Raw genomic sequence first — 16,871 nt, forward strand, 5'->3', positions numbered from 1 at the left:
AGGTTAACTATACAGCATGCTGTTCTGCAGCAAAGCATTCTGCAGAGACACTATTTCATGCTACAAACTGTGCACTTTTTTTTTTCTCATTCATATCAACATTACATCACCAACATTCCTGTTGCATAATTAGCGAAGAGTGCAGAAAAGGTCTGCTGCGCCGGTTTGTTTTTTTTGGTCCAACTTTACCCCTGCTGCACAACCAGTCACAATTAAATCTGGAAATAGTCAGGAAGCAACAAACAAGTTCATTCTGTATGAATCATTCAGGTTCGTTGCTCACCCATTTCTGTCACCTTCCCATACTTAAGCACCACCACCACCTCCCTCCTCTCACCCACACGTACAGAACACACCTCACCATTTTCAGATGTTTCATTTCCAGACTAACAATAGCTACTTTGCAGTTAGGGGTTGGGGAAAGAAGAACTTTTCTTGTGTACAGTAGCAATTAAAATGACGAGCGAGTCCTGCTTGTTGCATAATTCCCTCAGCTAACACAAAGGGACCAATTTCCTCCTGAAACAGGATTGTAGTTTACATTACAATAGTTGAGGGCATGTGGGTGGAATGCAGAGTTTAGATAGGAACATGCCAATTAATGTCGAGGGAAATTACAGAGGACAGAAACAAAGTGCTGGTAGCCAGTAGCCAGTGGTCAGTGCGCATCAATCTGACTGCTGCTTCCTTTGTGGTTTTCTGATTAATTTGACGGTAATGAATGATGACTAAACAACCAGTCCAAAATCCAGAATTTCCTTTCTCTCTGTGGCGTTTCTGTTTTTGTTGATATGTGGAAATGTGTGGTTTTGTTACAAAAAAAAGGAATAACTTCACCTACAGTGTGGACAGTGCAGAGAGGAAGTGGAGAATATCTTCTGATCATGGTGCTTTTGCCTAAGATGAGTCACCGCTTTCAAGTACCTACGAATATTCCTCCACAATACAGTATCCACTGTGTATCAGCAGGGGGATTCAGTGTGAGCGAAATTAGCTATTAAAGGGTGAGTTCGACCAAGTCACAAAAAGCTCTTTTTCTCTGCAGTCACTTACTAGTAGCAGCCATACAGATAGTTTTAGTTTAATATCAGTTCTGGGATATCTTTTGACATTTTTGCTGCCATCTCAATGCAATGGAGGTGGATGAAATTTGCTTTGTGGTTTTCAAGGTACTGAAATGTTTATATGAAAACAGTTTCTCTGGAGAGTGCACAGACCTCACTGGGAACTGTTTTTATTGAAACTATAGAGCTGAATTCATGGGTTGGCAGATTTCCCTGAGCAACTTGTTGGAAAGACATTTAGCTGTTGAGTTTTTCTTTTTTTTTTTTCCTAATTTGAGCCATATGAATTAAATTTGACTGATGTGATTTTTGTCTATTTGTTTTCATCTGGGTGAATAGCCAGAGATCATCATGTAACCGGAAGGTCATAGCTTCAACTTTCCATCTCAAGACTTCATCCTTGCTTAATTCTGTTTGATTACAGCTAGGTCCTTATAGTTTTGGCCATCGTTTCTGGTTATAACATTGTTCTCACTAAAATTAATAATTCCTGGTAACCGACAATATGACTATAGCAAAGTCCAAGCTTATCCCTCATTGCACAGCAAAACTATGTGCATGCACAACTAGTGCAGGTAGGAAAGGTCAACCAGAAAGTCGTTCTATAAACTGTGATGGATTTTTACAACTGGCGTTCCCAGATCTCAGCAATTACTTTGGTGAGTGCAATCACCAATGGGAATCGCCATCCTAAACTACAAAATTAAAGGAACAAGTTGTAATTAAGTGGAATGATCCTTTAAATGGCCATCAATACAACGCAATTTCAGGACCAGCTCTAGCTGACAATAAACATCGTAGCCTACAAATAATTAACTAATTAACAGAAGAGCATGGTTTCAACAAGTTACTACCTCGTGTAAGACAAAGCAGAGAACAGCCACTGCTCCCATAAAGGTTTTATAATTATACACACACAAAGCATCTCAGGGCTTCACTCGTACTCCTAAAGCCCATCCATCTTGTTTAACTTTATCCTCTGGGAACTTAAAGTAATCAGCATTTAGATTAAAAATGTAAAGACCAACTATAGATCATTTTATTTGCGGAGCATTTGTCAGGTCAAAGCTCAGCATTCTGCCAATTAAGTCTGACGCAACTCCACTGTAGAGTAAATTAATGAATAAGTGACACTGTCCGAGCCCTGGTTTGCTTGTTTGCTTTGTTTTTTTTTTTTTCACATTTCCATGTTGTCGACAGTAGTTTGACAAGCAAATGTCAACAAAATCACTCTAATGAACAGGTAGGCAGCTCCACAGCTCTCTGAATGCAATATTGTTTTCCTTAGGGAGCAGACAGACAGATAATGCTGAAAAATGCAACTCAGACAAAAATAAAAAAAGAAAGAAAAAGAAACAATCGCGGCTCCATCGAACAACATCCTCCCAAGACCTGATCCAAGAAATAGGTTTACTGGGTTATCTAATTTTCTTTGTAAAATCCGAAATCGGTCAATGTCCAAGATTTGTTCCAGGTTTCCAATAACTCTCAGCGACTTCAAACTGCTTCCTGGTTGGACCAGCAGCCAAGGGCCTCAGTCAGGGAGAGGAGCTGTGGAATAGTTAAGTTGATTGAATGCGCCTACTTTAATTTCTTGATTTTGCAGTACCTATTTATGCACTATGATTATGTGTTTATAAAGACTGTATTATGACAGTGTAAAGAGCAACTTCACAACAGCTATATTTGGATAAAGTAGGTTTTGACTGCACTGAACACAGTCTGATGGGTCAATGTGTAGCCTTTGCAGGATGGACCCGCACTTAAATTGGCAGTTTATCTGACAATCGAATGACACAGTTGTAGTTAAGGAAAGCCTTATGACTCATTTCTGTCAGACTAAAAAAAATTGTCTAGAGAATCTTAAATGCACATGCGTGAGACTATGCAAAAGCTGTTTGCTATATGGCTCATCTCTCACTGGACTTCACACATGCACATCCTTTTCGTGCTGCCCACACCCTCCAAGCGAGCACGGCTTGCTGTGAGAGGCTCGGTGTGATCTCCTGTTTGTCGGAAGATAAAGGACATGGATATGACTGGACATACATTAGAGGCTGCGGGTCATCAGGTGGTCTTTGAGGCTGCAGCTGCCATATTTATTTCAAAGAGGAAAAAGGCGAGACAGAGCAAAAGGTGAAAAAACAAACAGGAATTAGCCCGTGCGATGAGACAGCAGAGGGGAGAAAGGTTGGGAGAGGAAAATAACAGAATTTGATGTCTAAACAGAAAATGAAGAAGCTGGGAATGAATGTGTGTGTGTGTGTGTGTGTGTGTGGTGGTGGTGGTGGTGGTGGTGGGGGGGGGTGTTTAAGAATTCCAGAGGCTAGATGTAGAGTCACTGTAAATACAAGGTGGAGTGGTTCAGTCATAGTGAAATTAATATTAATGGTAAGCCCACTTGTCTTGACTGCACACTCACCATAATCATGTCTTAAATCTCAGAGGTCGTCAGGAGGACTATAGGAAGAAGGTAATCATATTATATTCATTCACACCTTTATCTTTGGAAATCAACAACAGAGCGATGCCAACACACAACCTGGTAAAAATACAAAAATACACATTTTAAAATTCATAACAAGGTGTTCAACTGCTCAGAAGAAAAACAAAAACAAAAACAGTGAAGAACACTTTGTGCTTACTTATAATGTGCTTATACTAATTTCAATGCCTTGTGTCAGTTATTAATAAATCACATTGAGGTCCTGTGTAAACAATTCACCAAATATACTTGAAATGAACAGAATTCCCTATTTTTATATTTGTGTTACAATCCTCTAACAAATACCTCATTAGAAATGCAGGCTATGGTTAGCTGCAGTCCAGCAAAATAAAGACCTCCTTATTACACAACAGCTTTGATCCTTTCAAATAGAGAGAGAAAATATCAGCGGTTTAAGATATTCAAGTAAAATGCTTTGGCTGACAAACACTCAGTTCAGTCATCTCGTATAATTTCGACAAGCGGCATCCCTTCTGTAAAAATGTCTCAAGAAACTCAGGCTACCTGAATATTATGTTCTGTTTTCTGTTTTCAGAACAGATTGTAACACTTTCATCTTAAAACTGTGCGATTGAAGGATTCAAGGAGTAGTCTGGTGGTATTCCATATTTTTTTATCATCAAAAAAATCCTCATGAAAAGACCAAAATGAACAATGAATTAACAAAATTAGCCAAAGCCTGATATTGCTTATTCCTCGGCCATACACCTCCACTGCACAATTGATCCAACATACACCATCCTGCTGCCGAAACCACTGTAGCAAACCTAATGTGGATTAATCCACATTTGATTGACTCCAGTTTAGTTAATATTTGCTAAAAACTACATCAGTGCCCAGCTGTTTTAGGAAATATCTTATTTTGAAACAAAATCAAATATTTATGTCCTGTTTTTAAAAATGAACCTCCCCTGTGGGAGAGAACGGGCTCTCAGGGTAGTGAAGGCAGTGCGTATTGAGAACTTGACTAACACGCTGTTGGTTTTGGTCTTTTCATGGTATATGTAGACAATAAGAGAAATAAAGAGTATCAACCACCATTCTCTTTATTCTCTCATTCTTAACCAATATGTCTGACTGAATTTCTCACTCCTCCCCTCCAACGACACCCCACCACTCCTGAGTGGGAACCTCCGGGCTCTTCTGGTCGGAGTCTCCATGAGGCCACTCTTCTCTCTCTTCCTGCTGTCCACCATCCTGCTCCCCCCAGTCCAGTTCTTTAAATGAAGTTCCCCCTGAGCTTCTGCCTCTGTAGTCTCTATCCCCTTGATCCTGGGTAAGCACAGAGGAGTGGACAGAGGAGGCCGCCAGGGACGTCTCTCTGCTGTCTGACAGGAGAACCCCACTCCCTGAGCTGTATTCACTGTTTGAGTCTGCACCTAGAGCAGTGACAAAACAAAGGGAGGGGAAGGACAGATGGTGAGAGGGCTTCTATAAACAAACGCCACATGAGAAAAGCCTGGCTGCCCAAAAAAATCCAGGGCTGGGATTCAACCAAAATCTGCATGATGGTATTTGGGCTGCACAGTGATTTTGGTCCAGAACAACAATTTTTCTCTTCCATAATTTGTCCTTTATTTTACACCAAAATGATGAATCATTTGTACATCGTATGCATGGAGCCAAATATCACAATATTCCTCTTGAAAATGCTACTTGAAATTAAACGCTGTCAGTATATCATAGTTCATATAATGAGACCAAACGGTATGCTTTAGAAAGATTATTAAAATAGTTCAGGGCCATAAAAAATGTCCAACCTAAAGTGATATCATAACTTGGTAGCGATTTTAAGGCCGTCTCTTCTCAGCTATTTTTGATGGATTACTGTATATATATATATACATATATACATACATATATATATATATACATACACACAGTATATGGTTTATGGTAAATCAAACCATTAAACTCCTTACAATTAATAGGATAATCCTGGCTTACAATGTCCTTTTATGCATCTAGCAGTTTTTTTCTGATGCATTGTTTAATTGTTATATTTTCATAAACCTACAAGTTGTGCAGAAATAGCTACAGTGCTGTTGAAATTTTGTTTTGTTTTAGTTTTTTAACTTTTTTGGATGACAGAGAACACACACACACTCACACATTTTCCTGGTTGTTAATGAACTAGGAGAGGAGCAGCAACACCTCGTGCTGTGACTTGAAGTTAATTAGAAACTCCTGGAAGCTAAAGGTCTCATGCTCTTTAATTGGACGGGATCACATAAGCAGCCCGACCACTTCTCCCCTCAGTGTTTCTGAGTTTGTGCTCCGCAGGTTAATAGGATCAGTGTCATACTTGTGTGTTCCAGTCTCTTGACCTTTTGTCTTTTTGCCCGTGAGTGTTTGCACATAACGCTCTTCTCAAGTCAATACACGTCCTTACACCAAGCCAGCCTGTCATTACCTGCAGACATGATGACGATGAGGAAGATGATGATGATGATACACACGGATGGCAAGAACTAACCTTTCACATGAAACAGTGGATAGAAGGACGCTAATCGTCAATGTTGTAGGTGATAAATACTTTGTGACATGGGACAAGCGATAGCTGAGGTTTGCGCTGTTAACAGAATAGTTAGCCGACAAACTCCAGGGACGTTTTAATACATGTGACATTACGATACAGTCGTTACGACTGTATCGTAATGTCACAGGTTGTCAGCGTTCAAAGTCACCGATTATCAGTCAACAAATGTATTTGCTCTGAAAATCCACTTAACATTTCATTCTGGGAATTCAACACTGGCTGTAACCTACACAAAATTAAACATGCACTTCAAGACAGAGGACTGTCAAAGGTGAAGAAAAAAAGACATCAAGTTTAGTGGCAGCAGCTGCTGACATTGCCAAAAAAAAAACTCTGTGACAGGCTCTCAACACAGTAAATTCATTCCTTGTTAAACTTCAAAAGGAAGAAAACAGAAAGATTCACTTTAGAGGCATGTTGAACATCACGCTCAAGAGTCTCCCCACACTACATGCAAAACACAGAAAGAGGAAATGGCATACAGTACACAACAGTACACAGCATTAATTACACCGACAATACTTTGTAAATTGTATCAGGAGCGACTCTGCTAGTTTATAAAGAGATACTGTTTGTTCACGTAGGCTTACCCTGCTGCTGTGTGTGCTGTGTTGCACTTGATCAAAACATGAAAGTACTAAAGGTTCATATTGTGTCACACATCCCCCAAAAATACGATATTAGAAAAGATGAGGGAGCGAGAGAGAGATATTGCAGTGGAAATGACCTCATGTTGACAGAGAATATGAGACTGAGGCTGGGATTGAGCACGCACTGGAGTTTGAATGTGAGGTGAACCACGAGAACTAACTGCATGTTTTATCTGCAGGGCCGATGAATGATGAATCATTTATTCCCGACAACAACATTAGAGTGGACTATGATTATTTTCACCTGGTGGAAGAAAAGATGTGTACCAGTCAGCGCTAAATACAATGTACAGTAGACAATGAGCTCCTATTTATCTTCATAAAGATGCACTCAAAATTCAAATTGAAAACAACCAAATTTGAATGTAGCCACAAGCTCTCCCTGATTAATTTACACCCACCTCAAGTGCATGTGATTGATGGAGGGAGGAGGAAAATGAAAGAAAACATTAGAAATATGCAGACTGAGCTCCAAAAGAGCAACGGGTTTGGTCTAATGTTGGTTCCTCCTCTGCTGGTTGAACGCCTAAAGCAAGTCACAAAATTTAATCAGTCAATGGGGAAGAAAAATCCCATTCGGATTGGAAGATACATTAGGCATGATATTTCATTTTTTAAAGGTGAAAATTGTCTCTACGTTTGATTGGAGGGGTTTCGTGGCGCCTTCAGGCATCAGTCTCTACATACAGTCAGTTGATCCATTATTGGAACATGAGCGTGTCAAGATTTAATGTGCTTACTGCAACTTACTTTACAGAAGGATAATTATTATAATCAGGCTTAAATCCTGTCTGGGTCAAAATCAGTGCAGATCAAGGTATTGTGTGTTAAGGGTGGCAGGCAGAGATGTGGACTTGAGACTTGGACTCAAGTCCGACTTTACTCCTCTAAGACTCGACTTGATGTGAGACTAGGAAAGCAAAAAACATTCAGCTGACAATGTAAAATCGGTAATTGTTTGTTTTTTAGGCTTTTTAAGATGTGGTCTCAGCTGTGTTAAAGGAAAAAACAAAAACACATTTGCTATATCCTTCAGCCAAAACACGCCATCAACTGCACACAGCAGCTGTGCAGAAGTGAGAAAATGAGCAGGGTTCGTACTTTCTTCTGAAGCTTTTTTTTTCTTTCTTGCTTAAATTATCACACTCTAACTTTTGTTACTTTACAGTACAAGTCAAGTGCAATGCCTTCAAGGAAGAGCTTATCTGGAAGTGTTACCATTATCTCAGTTTGAATGACTATCGCATTTTGCCCCTCTCTATGACGGCGGGCTTCTCATCCCACCTTCCAGTGTGGCCGTTCAGAGCAGCTATAAACACTTGATGAGCTTGATTTATACTTCTGCATTAAGTTGTACACATCTATCAAAGCCACTGTCACTGCTCTCCATCACAGTAAATGATTGACACTGTAAATATGGCATCTGTCTAGTGTTGTGGTGGTGAAATTTGACTTGCGGTATAACTTGGACTTGCTCTCATGGGCTTGAGTTTCAATTTGACTTGAACTTGCCCCCAAAGACTTAAAAAAACAGCGAAGCCGCTTGAGTAGCAAAGTGAGCTATACGCTCGAGAATGACAGGGCGATTTTTAGACGGCTCTCTGACGGAGTGAGGAGCCATGTGTGGGGAGGCTGGGGGTTTAATCCGGTCACTAATGAGTATGGGGGAGGGATTGGAGTAGACGATGGGTGGGTTGGGAATCATTGGACCAGAGAAGCCTCCGGTGTCCCGAATGCTCCACTGACCTGGGTAAGTTGATACAAGTGTGACAGGAGCATGGCTACCTGTCACATTATCATTCACAGTCATGGACCCAAATGCCACTTGTGTTCTGCACCGCGCTCGTGACACATGAAGAAGAGCACTGGATTTGTCAGCGTCTTTCAGTTTCACTCTGTTTTGTAGCAGAGATGCAGAGGGGAGCTTCTGAGGTGTCATGGGAGAAAGATGTGACACTAGATGTTAGAGGGTGGCCATGACCAGACAAATAAATTATAAACATGTGCTATAATTCTTAATTGAGTGGCTTTAACCAAAAAAAAGCAAGAAAATAAAAGCAATTTGTTAACAATTGAATATTTTGGAGGTAGATTTTCCAGAATCATTTCAAACATCAGAGTTGAATAACGGGATAAAGCCAGTGGGATAAATCAATCATTGTGCACTCTGCTCCACAGTGCATACACCAAACAGTGGAGGCTCACTTACTTCTGTCTGCTTTATGCATCTTAGACAGTTTTCTTATGCTTTCTGACTACATCTTAGACATGTAAGAATAATCTATTAATCACTTGGTTCATAAAATGACAGGAAATAGTGAAAAAAAAAAAGCCCACCACAAGTTCCCAGAGCCCAGTGTGATGCCTTTATGACATCTGTTCAAAACAGACAAAAGCAGCAAATTCTCACTTTTGAGAAGCTGGAATCAGAGAATATTTTGCATAAATTATTGATGAATGAATGAATGTTAAATAAATAATCAATTATTAAAAGTGTTGCTGATAAACTTTCTGCCAGTCGACTAATCCAAAAGTTGCTTTGGCGACAATTCTCTATATTCCTAAAGAATCCATTCAATCTAATGCATGTTCACAATTGAATTTACACTGTAACATGCTGTCTAATGTGTATTTTGTTTTGTTGTTTGTGGTTTTCACATTGATTTGTGTCCTTTATGTTTATATTTGGATTCACTGCAGCTTTATTGAATTGAACTGAATTGAACAATACGGCCTCTGCCACAAAGCCGTAGCAATTAGGTGCTATGAAGCCGTTTTCATCAAATAGGCTTATCTTAACACTCCATTTGAGCTCATCCCTTCATCTCACTTCATCCAATAATGACTCCTCCAAACACTCCTTCACAAGCGTTTATGTCTCGTGACGATAACTCAGTGTCAAGTGGAACTGTGTTTAAGTGTTTGTGCATCTTTTACAGTGAAAGCAAGATTTCCATATGGTGTCTGTGTAGCTGTGGACAACCCCTTGCTGAGTGTTAACACACTTCCACCAGAGGCTGTTGTGTCTGGCCTTTTCATTTACACCTAAGAAGGTGTCAATCACAGTTTTCTTCTGTGGGGCTGCTCATAAACAAAACAGCAGTAGAAACAAGGTCCAGTTCCCCTGGGTCCCACCCGAGCGGTGACAACCACAGCTGAATGCTGAAGCCAAAATACAGGCACCTTGACATGCAGTTTCGTGATGGCCATCAGAAAGTAGCTGACTGTATAGAACTACATGAGAAAAATTCTAACTTTTTCCCATTTTATAAGCTGGCCAACATAGCGTAGCATTTAGCAGCTAAAGAGCCAGATTTTCCCTGAAATTTTTTTTTTTTTACTCTGTAAGAAGATAATCACTTCCACGTGAAACTTGCATTTGTTGGCCTGCTTATGTTCTATATTTGAATGATGGGACGTTACATTACATCCACTTTCAGAAGTAACACCAGGAAGCCTGTGGTCCTGAGTGGTTGAAGGGCTTTGATTCCCTCTAGGTTTATAAGTACAACAAAAATGTATGTGCTTATGCATTACTACATGAAGAACACGTACCTGAGATTTCCGTGTCACTGTGCAATTCCTCTGAGAGCCGTCTTTCTACCTGCCGGACTTCAGGTACATAGAAATCTCCCTGTCGAGCCAAGGGGGCCATGAACTGGATCTGACCGTCCCGGTAGATCTCCAGGAACGGATGTGCACACAGCCTCCTTTCCTGCGAGAGATGTAAAAGTTGGTGAGAATAAAAAGCAAGTTCCTGATTTACAGCAAATGCAAATGCAATGAGATAAATTAACATACACATTTCCTTTAAAGTTTGTGATTAGTAGCAATTTAAGCGCACAATTCCATTTTAATAGATGATAGAAGTGTCACAAACTGTTGATTATCTGGTGTATATATCTAAAACTTGTAAGTGCTAATTTAATTCCCAAAGCTAAAATGAGTCCCATCAACACTTATTAACATGTTCGTGTTTACATACATGTACATGTAATGGACAGAGGAAACACCACAGTAGGATCCAAGTGCAGACAGGCCAATAATACCGCATGTCTGCTTCCAGTCAATCATGAGTGAAAATGATACGTGGTGACCTCACTGCTTCACCGCTGAACTCAGATCTTCACACCGTACATGCGACACATCTTAGATCTGTATAATCTGTCTTTATGAATGTGCAGCCTCCACACTGCCAGCCACGCTGCCTCTGTTAAAGCTGCTGTCCTTCCTCTGTTACTTGCCTCACTCCTCTAGAGGCTAGAAGTCTCACACGACCACTTTACTTCTGCGGGCTCATTAACCTTTCATACACCATGTTTGGTTATTCCGCTCATGCAACGCCAATGTCTGTTACTTTCACCCTTTCGGCATATGCTAAATGCCAAGCAATATGAGAAACACACTGTGGCTGCAGTGCGGTAACTCCATATTAATGATTTAAAGTCAATTTGTTTTAATTTGCTAAAATTGATGTCAGGCTTCATCCTGACTTGTCCATTTTGCTGCTGCCAAAGTGCAACAGATTAGCTGCTGCTTGATCTAATGTAACATTAAATAAAGTAGATGTTGATTATATTATAGACTAGACTAAACCACAAGCAATATTATTTTCTTATGCTGAAAAGTGCTGTGGATTTGAGTCACAGACTGCAGCATTTAGTGGTTAGTGCTTTGATTAAAAGAGTTTGGGGTATGGGTTCAATAAATTGAGAGTAAAAGCACGGTATTATGGTAACATAGACCTCTGTATTCACACCTTGCACTCTTCCTCCATCTCTGAACCCTGTGTTTCATCAAGCCTTCCCAAGCCTTTTAGACCATAAATCATTTCTTACACAATGGCAAATTCATGACAACTCTCCAAGAGTTGAAACTGTTAAGATTATTATAGTTTCTCAACAGATCCTGCGAGTACAGAGTCCCCATGCCCCTTGCTGACGTTCCACTTTCAAGCAAAGTGGATGTAACTGACAGGTAGTTACTGTTCAGTGGAACAACAGGAACGTCACACATGTAGGATATGATAATCAGGCTTGTAGATTGAACACACACATACTTCAGAGGCACTCTTTGTAGGAGACAGCTAACTTCTTTTCAAACTCTGTCCTATCATCTCTCTCACCATCTGTCTCTCGGCCCAATTATGACAGCAGTGACGCTCCTCACGCTGCTGCAGGAACAACGTTGTCAGTTTCAGTGATTTCACCAACATCAATTATTGGTGCACATTTCCTTCACAAACATCTGTGTATCCTCATTGGTTTGGCTCATCAGCCCGAGCCAGAGACATGGGCTGCTACATATTGCATACCGATGTGCATGTATGCATGATGACATATAGACAGTAGTTTAATGTTGCAGTTAAGACCCCATCAATAAATGATCAAATGCGAAAAAATGAAGTATGGCGCAACGCTGTCAATTCAACAGCTACACGGTGGGATTCAGCGTTCATATTTCACCGGCAAATTCTGATTTGTCAGAATTATATTGGCTTTCAGTTACAGATTATAATGGATGCCCAAGGCGTTTTTATTTGGCTTGTTGGTGTTACATAACAAAGGACTGGAGAGGAGCTGACAAATACAATATTGCAGAGAAGATGTACTAAATAGGAGTAGACTTAACAGTCCAGTGGCACACTTAAAAAGATCCAAGCATAAAAGCATTACATGCTAAATGAGCGGAGTAAGGGTGGGTTTTAAAAGCACTTCATTTAGCCCTGGGAGAAAATAACAGAAACACCTGACTACAAATGAATATAAAGCATGTAAAATAGAGAGCAGCCACTCTGAACTGCTTCTGTTATTGTTTCACTTCTTTCATACAAATCCTCGACTGTCTGCAGGGAGACAATCGGTTCACTAAGGAATGAAGGAAGTGGACAAGTGTTTGCTTCACTGCATCCTGTAAAAGAATTAGACATGTTCAGGTGTGATGATTCAGGAGGCTGCAAAAGATATTCAGTTTCTTACTGGCATTCATCACAGCAATTTCAAATTTGCTGTACGCAGTGTCCTGCCTCAGGTCTAGTGTCATTGAGACGCTATTATTTGGTGGTGGGAAATGGAAACATCGTGAGAATACTGTTTACAAGGGAAATTAGGGTATATCACGTCCTGCAAAATGGCCACATAGACCTTAGCAATTATGTGAAGGTGCAGAGCAAAAGCATCAGGATGTAATGGGTTCTGTAAGATGGCAAAAGACACTTCAGTTTAAAAACATGTTTTTGCACTCTCGAAATGTAAACACAACTGGAAGCAGGACAAAACGACCCATCAGGGCCTACACTGCTCAGACACTGTGCCTTGATTGGCTGCCTTGAAATCTGCTCTTAAATTAAATCATTACTTTCCTTACCACATTATTTATTTTAGATTTTTTTTTGACTGTTGCATTTATAATTATGACTTAATTGACCTTTTTTTTTCTTTAAAATACTTACAGTATATTCTTGCATAAAAACATCGGGCTTCTGCTCAAAGCTGAATGACTCATCTGTGCATCTTGTTTTTGTAAGATTTTTCATATCTTCTTCTTCTTTTTTTTTTTTCTTTTTTGCCTACACACTGAACATCTACTAAAAATTAATCCCACCTGAAATGAATTCTCTGAAGGATCCATTAGCACATTAAAGCTGCAAATGATTAATGAAAAATCATTAATTAACAGTACAAAAAGTATTAAAAAAATACTGTTTGGCAGGAGGCGGAAAGGTGAGCACTTCTGACTTTTTCAGACCAGCACTGATGGCCAGACAGGTGGGCGGAGAGAGAAAGAAAGAAATGCTAAATGGTGATTCATATTGAATGGATTAATATTCAACAGCTAGATCCACTCTCTCCATGTGTGCGCTCTGTTTTACTGACTGTTGTTATTGCTTCATGCGCTGGAGGTTAATACCACGGGCACTCTTTCAAAATAAGAGACTTTCATTTTGCTTGAAAATATGACTTAAGACATAACCAAGATGCACTTTTCAGCATTCAACAACCTCAACTTGACAGCTTCAGCTGTTGAATACATTTATGACTTCAAAATCATACTACAGCTGTACAGAAAAGCAGATGAAATAGTGTGTATGCAAAAACAACAGAGCACATGGCAGGGCAGGACTTGGACTGTCTAATTAAGTGGTTTTCCAAGCGAAAAGAAAAACAACAAATGTTTTCTGGCACCAGCTTCTCCAATTTGCTGCTTTTGGGCTGTTGATCTGAGAATACAAGCAAGCTGGAGACGTCATGTTGGGCTTTAGGATCTGTTGTTTAGGAAAAAGCATACGTGTGTAAAATATTTCTGACATTTACTTGACTAAAACGATCAATTGATAAATGGAGAATGTTTTTACTGCACTGACTGGTTAAGAGTGCTGATAAATGTAACACTGTTCAGCTAACATTGTAATTCATCTGTGTCTTGACATTACATCAAGCTGAAAAATAACTGTATGTGACTTTATCTAAGACCAGTGAAAACCTTGATTCAAAATGATTTTGTTAAAATTTGTTGTGAGACTTTAGGACACCTTTATTATTTCTACACCCACACATGGAGCCTATACGTTTTACTAGAGTCACTGCTAGGTGCAGACTTAACCCACACCAGGCCGAGCAGGTTGTCAGGTCAGTTTTGCTGTGTCTTATGAACAGAAGACCCGGGACAGAGGGCAGGCCAATAATTAGACAGGCTGTGGAATCGCTGAGACAAACTGTGCTCGGTAGGCTTTGGTAATTGGGTAGGGGATTGTGGCTAGTGTATTTATTGATTTTTGTTTGATTTTCTCCATAATCTTCTCCTACAGTATCAGGGCCATAGGGACCCAGGAGAGCACTTAAGGCAGTCCAGAGTATCAAGGTCATCGTAGGGTCATTTTTCCTTCACATCCTCCACAGTGCAGAAATGGCAATACTTTTCGACAGAAATATATCTGTTATTTTGTTTCTCTGGCATGAAGACACCATTACATTGCAGTATTTTTTTTAAGAAAACAGACATGGGAAATTACAGGGGCCAGCAGAACATGGCTGCACCTTACTTTGATTAAACTGTTTGAAAATTAAAAAAGAAAAAAGAAAAGGCAGAGGCAGATCTGGATATAACCATCTTTGCTTCATATTGCTTTTTTTCTTGTGTTGTTGTCACTCCCAGTTCGCCCTTGCCAACCATGATTGGAAATGCAGAGTAAGTCATGAATCATAAATGGGTAAATGTGATCACCCTGGCCATCACCAACACTTTGAAGTAGATGCTCCCCTTCACGAGCCTCACAAGTACATATCAGCGCATGCTGAAGCTGTTCAAAAGGTTCCATGCAAGCTCTGTTAATCGTTAAAGTCAGTTTAATTATTGAGCTAATTCACATGTCACAGTTAAATAAACCTTGTAATTATGGTGCTTTGTTGTACTGAAGCACTGTGAAAGGAAACCTGCATCAACAAAGGATTAAAGATGAATGAAATTAGTTTGAGTGTAGAGAATTGCCAAAAGCATCCTGCTAAAAACGCACACAGGTGTGTGACTCTTTAAAAACCTCTCACACATTCTCTCATGCTAGCTGTGTATTTGTAGCCACTCTGCAGCAGGGCCGGAGAGAATGGGGGAAGCATAGATAGTCTACATAAAGAAAGAGGATGTACTTGTGTCCTCTCTTTCCAGGTTCCTGGCCCGGAGACCAACATCTACATGGGATCCCTGTGCATACACATCACATGTGGCCTTGGTTAAATAAATTAAACTGTTCAGGGTATTTTTAGAGCTCTAAAACAACTGCTATACATTCATCCTGCATTCTGGTTTGATGAGTTTCTTTTTCCTGGAATGTCATAAAAGCTCTACATCATATGAAATAGTTCATAAATGTATAATGACAGATTTATGCCCTTCAAATGTTTACTGCTATATTTGGGTTGTGTACGGGTCACATTATGGGCTGGATATTTACATGCACACACTATAATCTAAGAACTAAGAGCATGGTTATTACACTTATAACACAATGTGTAAATGTTTAACACACTGGAGTACACAGGTAGTCTTGTCCTGTGTGTCCAATTATCATAAACTAAGATCTATATGAATATGTCACACAAATATGTGAAAACAAATCGACATCGTACACACGCTTTTTAGACCGCCACCCAATTTTAAAGAACTTCAAACAGTTCCAGTGCAGTCAAACAACCTTAAATGGTACAAAAGTAATTGGTTAACTTGCAGCTTCTGTCTGTAGAAAGGCAGAGGTGGAACACGCTGTGGTGCTACACTCTGCACACACAATGTTGTACTGCAAGGAGCACGACTGTATATTATTATTAGAATGGTGAGGAAAAACACAATTAACAAAGGAAGACATACTAGTCGGTCAGGGATTCATACTACAGCGAGAAAATGACCCGCAACATGAGAAGAAAAGAGCGAGAGAGTGGCTTCACATGATGGAAAGTCAGCAAACTCTACAGACTTAAAGCTCATCAACTGAACAGAAGGTGAAAGCAAAGCAAAAGATGTGGGAAGTTCTGCAAGCACAAATTTCCAGAGAACATTGGGAAAATAACTATGTGAATTTCAGTAACAAGTGGAAAAATGGAGGTGCTAAAGTTTTTGATCAGTAGTGTACACAGTTGTATCCAACAGGTTTGGGGACCCCTGGGCTAATTATGTATTTTGTTGTTTTTCTTTTTTAGTGAAAAGAAATAAATAGCCTGTAACCAACAAATAAGAGTCTCTTCAAATGCTACGCCAGATTTCTTTTTTTACATAAAGAGACAAACATTATTTTCTGTCTGAATATGTCCCATCTCGCAATGCTTAGGAAAGTGATAAAGAAAAAAAACAAAATCATGTTCCACCCTGTTTACTGGATCAGCACCGAAATTTAAAGGGTTCTTCCCTGGCCCATGTCCCATCCGAGTTTGGTGTAAATCAATTCAGTACTTTTTGTGTAATCCTGCTGACAAACAAGTAATTGAGGCATAAAAATCCACATCACACTCATCGATTTGTTTGACTGTAGCCCAACCTGCTGCAGCTTACACACTCAGACACCCACTGAAGACAGGAATAACTCTTGAGCAACTGTAAAAGCAGCTGACAGTCATTATCAATGA

At 39.8% G+C, this 16,871-nt stretch overlaps 1 protein-coding gene across 1 annotated transcript in view; it reads right to left on the reverse strand.

The window, feature by feature from the left end:
• Positions 1–3,138: 3,138 nt before the first annotated feature.
• The window catches only part of tex264b (testis expressed 264, ER-phagy receptor b), a 31,805-nt gene continuing 18,072 nt past the window's right edge, over positions 3,139–16,871 (reverse strand). The window contains exons 3-4 of the mRNA XM_023410193.2: positions 10,315–10,474; positions 3,139–4,949 (exon numbers count right to left, since the gene is read on the reverse strand). Of these exons, the coding sequence (XP_023265961.1) occupies positions 4,657–4,949; positions 10,315–10,474 (453 nt within the window). The 3' untranslated portion in view covers positions 3,139–4,656. The remainder of the gene's footprint in view (positions 4,950–10,314; positions 10,475–16,871) is intronic.

This window comes from Seriola lalandi, unplaced genomic scaffold (genome assembly GCF_002814215.2).
Source record: "Seriola lalandi dorsalis isolate HSWRI2012SDOR001 ecotype SW California unplaced genomic scaffold, Sedor1 jcf7180002054416, whole genome shotgun sequence".
NCBI classification, from domain to species: Eukaryota; Metazoa; Chordata; class Actinopteri; order Carangiformes; family Carangidae; genus Seriola; species Seriola lalandi.